This window comes from Portunus trituberculatus, chromosome 9, assembly GCF_017591435.1.
Source record: "Portunus trituberculatus isolate SZX2019 chromosome 9, ASM1759143v1, whole genome shotgun sequence".
Taxonomy (NCBI): domain Eukaryota; kingdom Metazoa; phylum Arthropoda; class Malacostraca; order Decapoda; family Portunidae; genus Portunus; species Portunus trituberculatus.
Window position 1 is genome coordinate 13,458,266 of NC_059263.1, and position 15,191 is coordinate 13,473,456.

The 15,191-nt window shown below is 40.7% G+C and overlaps 1 protein-coding gene across 1 annotated transcript in view; it reads left to right on the forward strand.

Moving 5' to 3' along the window:
• Window positions 1–14,930, forward strand: part of LOC123501429 (centromere-associated protein E-like) — a 128,403-nt gene extending 113,473 nt beyond the window's left edge. The window contains exons 19-22 of the mRNA XM_045250256.1: window positions 4,732–5,007; window positions 5,733–5,840; window positions 6,202–11,913; window positions 13,175–14,930. Coding sequence (XP_045106191.1) covers window positions 4,732–5,007; window positions 5,733–5,840; window positions 6,202–11,913; window positions 13,175–13,594 — 6,516 coding nt within the window. The 3' untranslated portion in view covers window positions 13,595–14,930. The remainder of the gene's footprint in view (window positions 1–4,731; window positions 5,008–5,732; window positions 5,841–6,201; window positions 11,914–13,174) is intronic.
• The last annotated feature ends 261 nt before the right edge of the window (window positions 14,931–15,191 follow it).

Here is a 15,191-nt window from a genome sequence, read left to right on the forward strand (position 1 = left end):
GAGCACTAGGATTTCAAGGACAGCATACGGCATGTATAGTTGGTATCCAACACACTATACGGGACAACTGAACTGAAGAAAGCTCAGAAAAGAGCTATGACGTCTACGTAGGCGTCACCGTATTTGCTACTGGGGCTTCATGACGCCTACATAGGCGTCACCGTATTGAAAGGGTTAAGAAGGATGGTGAGACCGCATCTTCCTTGAAAGCTAAAAGAACCACCTGAACTCGTGACTCTACAATGGATAAAATGGAAAGCCTTGTGGGAATGTGGTACATAAGTTTTGTATGTGGTACCATGATGCGCACTTTGTTTACATTCCACAGGTTGCCGGTTAGTGTATTTCCCATTTCACTCTCCCTCCCTTCATAAAGTTAAGATCATCAACATTATAAAGTTACGTACATACATATATTAGTGTACATTATAATGACTTAAATTAAATTACCTAAATGTTTAACTTCATAATTTTTACTTTCATTAAACCTTTTACTGTACTATGATGCACTCTCGCTTTGCTTACTCTCAATGGAAGTTCAAATCAGGGGTTAAACTTGTTATAATTGGTTTGCTTAACGAAGTTTCGCTTAACGAAGTGTTTTTTAAGGAATGTAACGCCTTTGTTAAGCAGGGGTTGCCTGTATGTGATAAATGAAAACCATTATTAATTTTTTTTCCTGGTAATTTTGCACCTTAAGTCTATTACATTAGTAAATTTCTGATGTCTAGTTATTGAGAGGTCCCCATTCACTTACTTGTGTAAATATAAATTGCCTGAGTTATATATTAACGTAAAAATGAAATGATAATAATAACGGAAACAGCAATACTTTATTAATAATAATAATAAGAGCAAAAGTTTAATAATCGTAATAGTAATAATAATAATAATAATAATAATGATAATTGATAACAGCAAGAGTATTGATTTCATTAAATATGATAATGATACAGTGGTCAAAGAGAGAGAGAGAGAGTGCTCTGACAATTGAGAGAGAGAGAGAGAGAGAGAGAGAGAGAGAGAGAGAGAGAGAGAGAGAGAGAGAGAGAGAGAGAATGTGTGGGGCAGTAATAGGGTGCAGAGAAGCCTTCACAAAACTTGTTTCCTGTGCCAGGTAAGTATGATTTGCTCAGCGGACAGAGGGACAGCATGAGGTTTCCATGCAAGAAAGACACGCCCTGGGAGGAAGCTTCCCCGTTGGTGAATCCGCTTACGTCATTAGCCCCAGCCCTTTTCCCCTTAGAGCTGTGCGTAGGTTGACCTTCTATTCTATAGGCCTTGGATACAAGGGAAGATGTTGGGTGAGGCTGCAATGATGCACAGCCAATCAGCTCATGGGATAAATCCACTTGTGTTCTCATTGGTCAATCTCGCGCCGGGAACCAATTATGCGCCTTGTATTAGTGCCCGTGGGTATGTTCAAATTCCTCTGAGTCAACTCATCTCTTTGTTTGGCATGCTTGGAAACCTTCTCTTTCATGCATCAACATGAAATGTGTTTTTCCGCAATATGGCTGCCGATATGGCTGTATTTTTTTCATTTTTATTGCGAACTGTGAAGTGGCCGGGGAACACTGTATTTGTATATGAACAGTACATGTAAAGTGCTTTATGTACATAGTAACGTACATTGTTGTCGTTATTACACCAACTTACCGAATTACTGTACGTACAGTGTTTGCAAGTGACGCCACAGACCACGTGATGTAGTGAAAAATCCGCAGAATGTATCTACGAGTATGTATAAAAACCGCGAAACAGTGAAGCTGCGAAAGTTGAACCGTGAAATAGTGAGGGAACACTGTACTGGCAATGCCTCTCCTGCCATCATTAATGAAAAATCACCACCCTTGACCCATAGCCAGACAAATTTACAAAAGAAGCAGAAGAAAAACACTTATGTGACTTCCTTCAATCTTTTCCATTGTGGTCATATAATCTTCAACAATGTCTATTTTTATCCTGGCTATTACTATTGAGTTGCAGAAGATCTGCTGCTGTAGTTCAGTTGCTGGCTGCACTCTATTCACTTATGTCAAATGCAATATCTGACCAAGAATGTGTCACAATCCAGTTGAGTTAACCAACCATTGCTCTATACTTTGCATTCTCTGTTTTTGACAGCACACTGAATTTCATGTTTTGCTGTGTATTGTAATTGCTATATGTTTAAGAGTTGAAGTATACTGTAATTCAAGTGTCTTATTTTCATCCTTATAAGAGCTAATGTTTAGACCAACGTATTTAAGGGCTTTGGACTTAATGTTGCAAATGAGGAATATCTGACACAGTTCGTAAATCACCTTGTTCTTCAACATTGGTGTTCCTGTCTAAAAGAAAGTCATCAACATAGGTTCATATCACACCTTAGATCTTTTTCCCTTATTTCCAGTAAAATAATATGTACACATGTATTGATCCACTTCTTTACAAGTAAATGTAGAAACCTTAAGTGAACCAATGACTGCTCCATTGCTATTTCAAAGTAATTTTGGTCCTTCATCACCAGATCATTTATTAACTTTTACCTTGGAAGTCTTTCCTTACAACAGTCATGCCAAGGATATGCAATGCCACATTGCTTGTTTAATAACTGTATGGAGGATATGGTGAGGGAAGTTAATGTTAGAAAGTTGGGTAGAGAATTGGGTTTGGTAACAGCAGATGTTGAAGAATGGAGTGCAAGTCCACTGCTCTTTGGTATGACAGCACTGGTGGCAGGTATAGAGAAGTTAACTAAGTTAATAGAGGAGTTTGGATGAATGTACAGAAGGAAAGTGAAGATTAATGTGGCAAAGAGTAAGATAATGAAGTATAGGAGGGAAGTAGATGGTGGGATGAATGTAAGGTTAAATGATGGTGTGGAGAAATTGGACTGCTTCAAGTATCATGTACAGTAAGTCCTCTTTATACGGTACATATGTGTTCTTGAAAGCCTTGCCGCAAATCGAAATTACCGTATACCAAACCCATTATAACATGGAATAATAGGGAATGCATTCCAGCACATCAAAAGTCACCCCTACAGAAATGAAAATACATGAAAATCGTCATATATATATATATATATATATATATATATATATATATATATATATATATATATATATATATATATATAAATATATAAATATATATAATGTACTCCGCAAAAGAAATAAACAAAATTTCACTCGCCATGTATTCTATCAGATGATGTCCCTCCCGAGGCTAAGGGACAGTAGGGATTTCAGCCCTTACTCATCTTCTGCTAAGTGGGCAGACGAGGATAAGACGTCGTCGTCTGCACTGTCAGAAGCAGATGTGGAAGGGCCAGCTGTAGCAGGGTCGGCATGTTTCACTGGTTTGAAGAAAGGAGGAAGGGCTTGCTGTAGAACTGTCGGCAGCGGATGTGGAACGGCCAGCTGTAGCAGGGTCGGCAGGTGTGACAGGGATGGCATGTCTGACTGGCTTGAAAAATGAGTAGATGGAGGACTGTTTTGGTTTTTCTTGTTTTTTCATCATAGATTTCTAAATAAATCTTGACACTTTTTTCTACGTCATGAGCCACTTTGCTACTCCTGGCAGCATTTGGGTCACGTTCCTTCAGGGTTTCCAGGGCTTTTTCGATACCACCGAGACATTCTCTAAGAGTTTTGATGTCCAGGCCATGCACAGGTTCTTCCTTGTCTCCCTCTTTTTCTGCCTCCTGTGATGCTTGTCTAGCTCTATAAGTTCATCATATGAGAGAGGTTCAGCATGGCTTTCCAAAAGATCTTGAACATCATCATCATCAACTTCATCGAAGCCAGTCTTATGGCACAGATTTACTATGTCATTTCTGATCGCACCGATGTCGTCTTCAGCGAAGCCTGGGAAGTCATGCGTGCATTCTGGCCATACTTTATTCCACGCCAAGTTCATGGTAGACGTTTTCACTTGGTCCCAAGATGACTTGATGTTATCTAAGGCGTGCTTGATGTTATACGACATCCACCATTCTCTGATAGTGGGCTTGCCAGGCCCATCTGTGCCCTTTATCAGTTGCTGCATGGTTCACCGCTGGTAGTAGGCTTTAAATGTTTGCCATAATTATTATGAATATATTTGTGCTTACAATAGACCCTTTAATGTTCCATTTATTCATCTAATTAGTAATGCATGTAAGTGATATGTGATGCAGTTAAAAAGAAAAGGGGGAGGGGAAGAGATAACAGGCTCCAAGGGTGGTCAAGTTGAAGTCTGTGAGTGACTGGGAGGTGTGGTGGCATGGATGATGTCATCACCCCTGCTCCCACACGCTGGGTCCTCTCAAATGACATGAGCGGATACCGTATCTGAATTTTTCTTACCGTATATCGAATAGAGGGTAGTAATTTCCAAATACCATAACTGTGAATTTACCGGATAAAGAACTACCATATAACGAGGACTTACTGTATCTATATTAATGGTTGGTTGAGGAGACAGGTTAGCATTGTAATGAAAGAAGATTGAGGAGACAGGTTAGCATTGTAATGAAAGAAGAAGAAAAACTGTCTGAAGTATGAATAGGTTGTTTGAAAGTAGGGCACTGGAATGAATATAAAAAAAATTTCTAAGAGGTTATAATGGTGCCTACTTTAGTGTATGGTGGTGAGTACCAGACAAGAAGAGATTAAATGTTAAGGATATGGGATGTCTTTGTAGAGTGTGTGGAGTAACCTGGATGAACAGAGTGAGAAATGAGGATGTAAATTTCTTCTATAGGTTGAGCACTTAAAGAAGGAACTGGAGGAGGCCAAGAAGATACCGCAGCAGAAGGTTGAAGGAAAGGAAGAGGAAGAGGTGTGCCTTTCTTCTCCACATGAATTTACATTTGAAAGAAGAGAAGCAGAGCAGGGAAGGATCTCCCAGGACTTCTCGCGTGCTCTCTCAGAAACCATACAGGCACTGGAGGAATCCATTTGTGTCGCCACTCCAGGCAGGCACTCCTTTGGGACTTGGCTTGACACTATTTCTCCTAGAGATCTTGAGGCAGCTAGGGTGAGTCTTGGGTTTGCCTGACAGTGACACACAGGTGCAGGAATTGAATGGCTATACTTTGTTGAGAGGGAACATTTGACTGGTCCATATATTGTTTAGAATAAGTATCATTTTGATTTCCAGCACTTTTCCCATTTTGTAGTTCTATACTCAAAAGACTGGTAACATCCAAACATACAACCTTGCAAGTATTTATTTGATGACAAAATTTTGGCTATTTATGGTAAGCTGAGACCTTCCGTAGGCTGATCTTATCCCTGATACTCACTAACATTTTTTTTTTTTTTAGAGTATGTATGGGAAGCACTGTTCAGCTTTCACACATTTGTGGTGCAGGCAATTTTATTTATAGTGGTGCCCATATTAGGGCCCATATCACCACTCAAGCACATCTTTGATGTAACCACCTTGAACCTGGGTATCATGGTGACATGTAGGTGATTTTAAACCACTTGACAAATGGCAAAGTTTCAAGACGGTACCTGGTGGGAGTTAAACCTATGCATGGATGTCTGCCCGATCCCATGCTTCTCAATCCAGAAGCTTTTTTTTCTTCATGTTCTTGTCCTCAGTAGAATGTCTTTAGATACTGCTTGTTTTGTTAATGCAAAAAATATTAAAGCTATGTAGCATGATATTAGGGTGATCAAACATGGAAGTATAATGTGATATACCTTCATAAATGTTAAACATGGCCACTTTCTGATGTACCTTCCCCTGTACAGCCTCTGGTGGAGACACTCAAGGCAGGACTCTCAGCACTGCAGGAACACATGCTGATGATGGAGCAACAACAGCAGGAAGTGGCCTGTGCTACAAACCACTGCTTGCAGGTACTGGCATGATTATCACCACCTTTATCAACATTGCTATAGCACCATCACCATTCTTCCTCCCAGTACATTGTCACCTCCATTACTACCAGTTGTGTAAACATCAGTATTTTGTGTGAGCCAAGAATCAAGCTTGTAGTACATGATACAAAGATCATGGCAGATGACAAGTAAGTTAGGTTGACAGTAAATTTACATGTGGACAAGAAAGTGTTTGAACATGTTGAGAGAAGAGATTTGTCTCCATCAAGATTTATATCAGTGCTACCACTGTCACAAAATAAAAGATGAACAATTTTAAAAATTTTATTTGATTATCTATGTAGACAAATTAAAACTCTAACAGTTTATTGTTTTCCAGATCACTGCTGAGGTGGAAAAAGAGCTCAACACATGGAAGATTCAAGAGTCCTTCATGGGAGACTACATCCTTCATGCTATGTCTTATAGGCAGCCACAACAGAGCAGCTCAAAGGAGGTCGTGCACGAGGCTAGGGAGGAGGCATGCTCTCGACCTAATAAGGTAGGGCTTGAAGCCAAGTTAGCCACCTTTGAAAATCCATGTCATTTAAACAGCAAAAATGAAACATTTAACCACTCCCATGAGAATGATGCTCCCTCAGTTGTGTCAAGGCATACTGAACAGAATGAGGACACCATGTTGGATATGTCCTTCCTCAGCCTTGGCTCCCACTCCAATAACATAGAGGTTAAGGAACTGAAAGGACAGGTGGAGCTTCTTACACAGGAAAATAATGAACTTCTGGATCTGGTGAGAGCACTACAGGATGCTGGTAAATCAGCTCCTCTTGCTGTTGCTGTAGTGGAAAGGAAAACCAAGACACTTCCAGACACCTGCATCTCAGAAGCTGTGTGTGATGAGTCTAAGGAGGAGTTAAGAGAACTGGAGAAGGATCATGCTGGATCAGAAATCTTATCAAGGGATCTACAAGAGTCACAGATTGAAGAGGTGGTCACAGCACCAGAAGGGAAGTGTGCCTTGGATGGTATGTTATGGGAGCAAGAAGTAGAAAATGTAAGTCCATCATCTGAGCTACCTCCAGCAGTTCCTCAGTCTTTGGCATATGAACTGCAACAAGCTGGAATGAACTTGACAATGCTGAATGAAACCTTTGAGACCTCAGTGGTAGTTCCTGTGAGTGTTACCCAGCCCAGCTCAGACACACTAGAGCTCAGACAACAAGCGTGTGTGCTGGAGCAGGAAAAGGTTGAGCTGCAGGATAGGATTTGCAGTTTACAAGATACCTTAATGCAGATGAAGGAAATGAAAAGTTCTATCAATGAAAAATCAACAGAGGAGGAAACTACTTACATTGGCAAATTGGAGAGTGAGGTACAGAGGCTAAAAGAAGACTGCCTAGCCCAGACCAATTGTATAAAGACACTTCAAAATAAACTGAACTCCAGGAACTCTGTTGATAAAGTAGAAATCCAGGATTCAACAGCCACCATCCTGGAGGAAGAAAAACTGAAATTAGAATTGAAAGGAGAAAAACTTAAATGCCAAAATGCTACTGAGGAGGAGGTACAGGAAGAGGTCAACCATGTGAGAGATCAGATCAGTAAGCTGGAGAAGGAAAAGCTCGTCTTGAAAACAAAGTTGTTGAAGCTTAATGAGAAGTTAAGTTGCATGAGCCTGATGGAAGAAGAGTTGCACAGCCTTCACTGGCAAGTCACTTCGTTGAAAGAAGAAAAGTCAGATATAGAGAAGGAACTTGCTTTCATGCAGGATCAGGTTGAGAAATTGACTGAGGAAAATGAACAACTTTCTGCCAAGACTGACTTTGAGGTCGAAGTAGGGTCTGGGAGAGACAAGGAGAGCAATGCAAGCCCAGGACTAGACCACAGTGACACTGAAAATGTGAATGCAAATGTCGTGCAGCAAAAGACCAAGGTATTAGAGGAAGCAAAGGAAGAAATTCAAGTACTCAAACAGGAAGAAGAGAAGATGCATAGAGTCTTAAAAGAAAGCTGTGCAGACATAAAGAATGAAAGCAATGTAAGGGAATTAGAAGAGAAAATTATGGATCTTCAAAAATCCAATGAGTGTCTAAAGGAAGAAATAGAGAAAATCTCTGCAAAATACAAAAATGAATTGGCTGAAAAGGAGAATGAGCTGGAGATGGTGATAACAAACTTCATGGAAAAGGAAGAAGCTCTTGAGAACACAGAGAAGGAGTTAAAGAGAGCCAATGCAGACTTGAAGGACACTCTAGCCAATAAAGATGTAGAGCTTGAGAATATTAGGAATAGATACAATGACCAACTTGACAGAGCCACAGAGGAGCTAGAAGAGATGAGGGTAGTTGTATCCAATAAAGACAAAAGGCTTCAGGATCTTAAGAATGAACATGAGAAAGAATATACTAAAGTTACTGCTGAACTTGACAAAACCACAGAGGAACTAGAAGAGATGAGGCTAGCTGTATCCAATAAAGACAAAAGGCTTCAGGATCTTAAGAATGAACATGAGGAAGAATATGCTAAAGTTACTGCTGAGCTTGAGGAGATGAAAGAAGCCTTAGTTAAGAAAGATATGGAGGTTCAGAGAGTCAATTCACAGCAGGGTCAGGTGAAAGCAGTGGTAGACCAGATATCAGATAAGAAGGTAATGTCTGACCTCAAGGAAGAACTGCAGATACTCAAGCAAGAATATGGTGACTTTCAAGCCCAGAATGAAGAGAGGTTAGTAGAAGCTCAGGCAAGCATAAGAAAGTTTGAGGAGAAGTACAATAACTGCTTCCAGGACTACATTGCAGTGTCACAAGCCTTTGAGGAGAACAGACTGATGCTTGTGAAGTCTGATGAGCAGAAGGAGAAACTTGAAAGCGAAGTAAGGAGATATGAAGAAGAAAAAAGAGATCTACAGTTGAAGTATGAAAATGAACTGCACAGGTCTGTGTTGGAGAAGGAAAAGCATGAAAACGAGGTGAAAAAATATGAGGAGGAGAAGGAAAATCTACGTCACAGGTATGAAAATGAACTACACAAATCCGAGTTGGTGAGGGAAAAGCATGAAAGTGAGGTGAAAAAATATGCAGAAGAAAGAAAAAATTTACGACTCAAGTATGAAAGTGAACTACAGCAGTCAGAGAAGGAGAAAGAAAACCTAACTGTCAAATACAAATGTGAGGTAGAGAAGCATGTGGAGGAAAAAGAAAACTTGAAACTGAAATATGGGAGTGAAAAAGCAAGTGCTGCTGGTGCTGAAGATTCGCAGTCAAGCGAGGCTCTGGGTTGCTCCTTCCAGATTGCTGTGGGGCAGAAACTTGATGAGATGGAAGCACTGAAGGACAGTCACAAGGAAAAGGTGAAGGAGTGTGACTACCTTAAGGACACTGTGGACAACCTGAAGGCAGTACTGGCCAAGAAGGAAGAGAAGCTACTTACGTTGATGGCAGAGCATCAGGAGGAGGTGGCATTCTATGTGGACAACCTTAGCAAGAAGGAGAAAATGGCAAAGGATCTTGAAAATGAGACAAAGAGGAGATGTGAGGAAGTAGCCAGCCTGACATCTGCCCTCGCTGTTAAGGAACACCGCCTCCACAGACTAGAGAATGACTTGGCCCACATGCAGAAGGAAATGGAGGACAAAGAAACTGAACTACATGATGGCATGGATCGTCTGAGGAAAGATTTTGAGGAAGTGTGTGCTGAGAAGAGTAAGATGAGTGAAGACATGAAGAGCCTGGAGGAAGCTAAGGAGACCATCACCTATGAATGCTCCAGCCTCAGGGCTCAGCTGGATAACCTGGAGGAAGACTATTTGCAAATTAAGGAGGAACTTGAGGTGAGGATGAATGAAATCCAATTGAAGACGGAAGTTGTTTGCTCTCTTGAAACTGCACAGGAGAGACTAAAGGAGGAGCTGGACAGTATAAGGACAAAGGAGACTGAACTTCTAGAACAGCAGGTGAGTAGTTCACACAAGATTGAAAAGCTTGTTAAGGATATTGAAGAATACAAGTGTGAAATGTTTGAGAAGGAGAATCAGTTAGTTGCCATTAGTGAAGACTTGGCAAGCAAGACAGAAAGTTCAGAAAGACTAGTAAGAGACCTACAGGATCTTCATGAACAGCTGGAAGAAAAGTGCAGGGAGGAAAAAGAAGCAAAGAGGAGAATTGAAGTGTTGGAAGAAAAGCTGAAGAGCTCCATGGCTGAGGTAGACAAGATGCACAGCCAGATCACGCAGTTGTCTGCAGCAAAGGATCAGATTTTGACCCTTGAAGAGAAATGCAGAAATCTAGAGAAGATGAGCAAGTCAAGACAGGTACTTGGGAAACAACATGGACATCAGCCAGAAGACCAAGAAATAGATGTGATGGAAACTAATGCTTGTAAAGAGATGATCCATGGAGAAACCCATAGTTATGCTGGCACTGTGAAAAAGAGTGGTGAACAGACCAAGGCACTAGTTTGTGAGGACTGCACCCAATATAAGTCCCTTGTAGAAAGACTGAATAGGCTTGTGGAGGAAAAGGAGACAGAGCATGAGAAGAAGATGGCTGAGGTAGCTGTACACCATAGCAAATCTTTCAATGCCTCTTCCTTGTTTGACACATCTGGAAACACATCAACTCATGGTACCAAGAAGAATAGGATGGCACTTATGGAGCAGAAAAATGACATCCTTTCAGTGCAGCTAGTACAGTACTATGAAAAGGTGAAGAGACTAGAGGAGACGCTTGAGAACATGCGGCGAACAAATGGAGTGATCTCACAGGACATGGAAGTGCAAAGAGAATTGAGTTGGATGTGGGAGAAGATGCAGGAAGCTGAGAAGAAATTGAAACTCCTTAATAAGAACTATGACCTCCTTGAAATTGAAAATGAAGAACTTAGGAAGTCTCAGGAGCAACAGGCTACAGAAAAGAAAACAGAGGCAGAAGAAAATATGGTACTAGAGATGCAGAAGAGATGCAATGCTGCAGAAAACAAATATATGTTGTTACAGGAAGAATACAAGGTCCTAGTGAAGTTTAAATCTGTTGGGAATGATGTCAATTCACAAGAGCATTATGACTCCTTGAAAAGTAGTCATGACTCTCTGCAAGATGAACTCCACTCACTCCAGAAAAAATACAGTGCACTACATGAGAACTACACCACACTGCAGGAAACTTATGACACGCTACAGGAGACCCACAGAATGCTGCAGGAGATCCACAGTTCAGTGCAGGCTGCCCACAACATACTGCAGGAAACGTACAACACCTTGCAGGACAAATACAGTAGTGCATGTAACAAATTTGAGGAACTGCAAGAAAAATATAATGCCCTCCTCAAAGCGCAGAACAGCTCCAGTGATTCATCACACGAAAACGCCTTGAGCAACCAAGAGCTCCAGTGTCATGTAGTCACTGGAAAACCTCCTGTGGGTGTGGTGGCAGCAGTAACTTCCCACAGTGAAGGTGACCTCAGGGAGTGCCTGGCTGCTGCAGAGCGGGAGAATGATGAACTCAAGCTCCGCCTGATGGCCAACGATGCTCCCTCTAGAAAGAAGGTGGAGTTACTGACACAAGAGCTAAGGATTGCAGAGAGAAAAATCTCCCAGCTGAAGGGGGAGTTAAGAAGACAACAAGAAGCTAACCGTGGGGATTCCACCATATATGAACTGACTGACCAGTCCAAACAGCAGCAGGAAGAGGAAGGCAAGGGCAAGGCAGAACCCGACTACTCATCTGGGAGCAGCATCGTGACCCAGGTGGTGGTGATGGAGCTGCAGAATAAGCTGTACCACACAGAGAAAGACAAGAAGAAGCTGGAGAATGAGCTGAAGGTGGTACAGCAACACGTGGACCACTATCAGACCAAGGCTAGGGAGTGGAAGGTGAAGGCCACCAAGTTTGAACAGGCAGCACAGAAGGCCACGAAAGAACGGGATGAAATGTACAGTGAACTGAAGAAATACGAAGTGAAGATAGAGGAGCTCAGTAGCAAGCTTGAGAGGCAGCAGTTTGAGCTGGGTCATCAGAGGGAGCTGATTCAGAAGATGGAGAAGGAGGTGCCCTCTTCTATCTCTGCTGCCTCTGCCACTCCTGGCTTTGTTGAGGTAAGCCACACCTTACACTTCTTGTCTTACAACTGTTAATTAAACCTTTGTTACATAATGTACCAATACTTGATGGCTCATAAGACACACCTTTTCTCCATAAAAAAAAAAAGTCAGGAAATGAGTCTGCATCCTATGAGGCCAAGGTTCAGTATTGAGGCAATGGTTGGTGATCAGTCTATGGGAACAGAGGCTATATAATCAAACCCGCTGACATCTTTGCACATGTAAATAAAGTGATGATTGGTACTACACCACAAAACAACTCTTTCTTTCAAGGTAACAATATATAATAGGTCATACTTAATGGTAATTCACATAGAATGACGCCAGTCAGGAAGAATTTGCCATACATCACAAGAACCAAAACAAAACGTGATCAGCAATCATGATCTTGACATGGGCAAGACTCACTGTGTTCTTCATTGTTATTCCTTGGGGTAAGACACTCTCACAATTAAAAATTGCACCTGTCATTTAACATTCTTACCTTACATACATGTAAAACTAAAATTCTGAAGAAAAAAAAAAAAAAGAATCATGATTATTAGGCCTGTAGTCTCTGACAGTCAGTGCTAATGCCATATAAGCCAGGTACATGTTTATGTCTCACAACAGGATTGGTACATAGGCTACCAGCAAATATTAAAGTTTTTAAGTGCAAAATACTGGGATCTAATAATGATCCAAATGCATGCGAGTCTTCAAATGTTAGGTGAAATCCTTCAGTTATTATTTGGAGCTTAAATCTGCTCATTTACCCCTTTTTTTTTTCCAATATCTGCCAAAACTGGGTACATCTTATGAGCCATCAAATACGGTATAACTTTGATTCCCTTGTAGTACTTTATCTGGACTGCACTGGCATATTTTCCAAAAGTTAACCAGTGTTTTCAGTCATTTATCCTTTTCTAGTAAACTCTACAATCCTTGCCACCTTCTGTATTTTGCCTCTTTAGAAGGAGGATTCCAGATGAACTCTTTTGAGAGAGGATTCAAGACATTTCTCCTCCAGTTTCAAATAATCCTCTTTGACCACTATATAGGCCTCTTTTTACTTTTGTTGCCCTTGGCTTGTGCTCCTCTTACATAAAGAATAAAAATAAAATATGCCTAGAGACTAGTAAACTCCTGCTAACAACACGAACAGGCCAGTGTGCAATGCATCATTACATACAAATGTACTGCTCATTATACTTGTTACTTTATATGAAGTTGTGTATTTTGCCATGCCACATCCTGATCTCATTTGATCTCACAGGTACCTCGGGTAACACCTGCATCCAGAGAATCCAGGGGAGCACCAGTAACACCCTTGCTTGCAGCCACAGCTGGAGGAATAGGGAAGTGTATGATGGTAACTCCAGGTACAGTGGAAGGACCAGGAATAGAAACTGAAGGAAATACATCATCAGTATCAGGTAGAACAGATAAAGGAAGGGATAATGATAAACAGATGCAAGATGAGAGGCCAGCCACCCGCCTGCTGGGGCTACACAATGCCCCACTGTCCTATCACACCCGGGCCGAGAAGCTCCCCTTCATGAAAGACATCCGGGCCAAGGAAACAAGAGATGAGGTACCCATGTGGAAGAAGTCCCGCAAGGAGAATGAGGACATCAAGTATAGACTTCCACCAGAGGAGAGGAGGAAACCAAGTGAAGATTGTAAGACTCAGTGATGTGGTTTTGTCCTTCATTTCCCTGGAAACACCTTAGTCACTGGCCATCTTGTGCCTTGGTGGTGACCATAGCAGTGGCCTTGTGATGTGAAGGCACCATGTAGTCTATCCAGGCTGTGATCACATCCCTGACTAACCACTGTGGTAGCTGTTACTTCGCAGGAGTTGTCTGGTCAGCCTCCTTCTGTCTGTCTGTCTTTCGATTTTGTAAGAAGTTTGCAGAAAAGTGTATTTTATTTTGTAGGAAAATTAGGTTTAAACGCTATTTTACGTTTTTATATATTTTTATTTGTATTTTGTTATAATAGAAATCACATTTTGTGTCACTTTTCCAAAGTTTTGTATGATTTTAGGAGACAAGTGTTTTTATGTTATGGCCTAAAGCGCCTGTAGGTATACTTAAAGAGTATGGGAAGCGCTGTTCAGCTTCTTCTACCTACCTATTAGTGATGCAGGCAAGTTTATTATAGTGGTACCCATATTAGGGCCCATATCACCACCCAAGCACATCTTTGGTGTAACTACCTAGAACCTGGGTATCATGGTGTCATGTAGGTAACTTTAAACCACTTGACAAATGGCAAAGTTTCAAGGTGGTACATGGTGGGATTTGAACCTATGCATAGACAATCTGGCTTATCCCACAGTCACCACCTTATCCATTATGCCACTGCCTCCCTACTATGTATATTGTAATGTTTGTTTTCAAACTGCATTAATTTTTTTTTGTTAATGTGTGCATATATTTGTGTATGGGTATGCATGCATGTGGAATCTCAGAAACTATGATAACTATCAAGATGTTCAGAATTAATGATAATATGCAGTATTTGTCAGGTTTAATTTGATGACTAAAAATGAAAACTTAATACGTGTTATTATTTTGAGGTGCAATCAATACTGGTTCTTCACTTAGACTCAAGGACCTGAAAGAATAGTTGAGACCCAAGGAAATGTGAGAGTAATTGATCACTAAAATGACAGTGACTGCAACCTTCCTGTGGATGTGAGATATGTGTGCAGTTTTGGTTTAGCAAGCAGCAACTGTATTGAGTGCAAACATCATGTACAAAATGTACATAATGTTTACAATCAGAATCTAAGAGGGACATATTCATGAAGCCACAGAATGCTTGACTTAGAAACCCTTAAATGGGGCAGAGCAAACCTAGTATTATTCAAGACCTGGTCAGCCTTCTCCTTTTGTCTGTCTGTGTCTTAGGATTTTGTAAGAAGTTTGCAGAGAAATGTATTTTATATTGTAGGATAATTCAGTTTAAACACTGTATTCTATTTTTTACATATTATTATTTGTATTTTAATATAACAAATCACATTTTGTGTGTTACTGTCCCTAAGTTTTGCATGATTTTAGGAGACAAGTGTGTTTTGTGTATGTATGATGCAATGTTTGTTTTCAAACTACATTCATACTTCACATATCATCTCTAGGTAAAACAGCTTTTTATGAAGTTTGACTTTATATGTCATCCCCATCAGTTTTTTTTTTTTTTTTTTTTTTTTTTTTTTTTACTCACCCAGCTATGTTTGTTCCTATATAGAGGTCAATGGAAATTATCAGAATGTTTTTAATCCT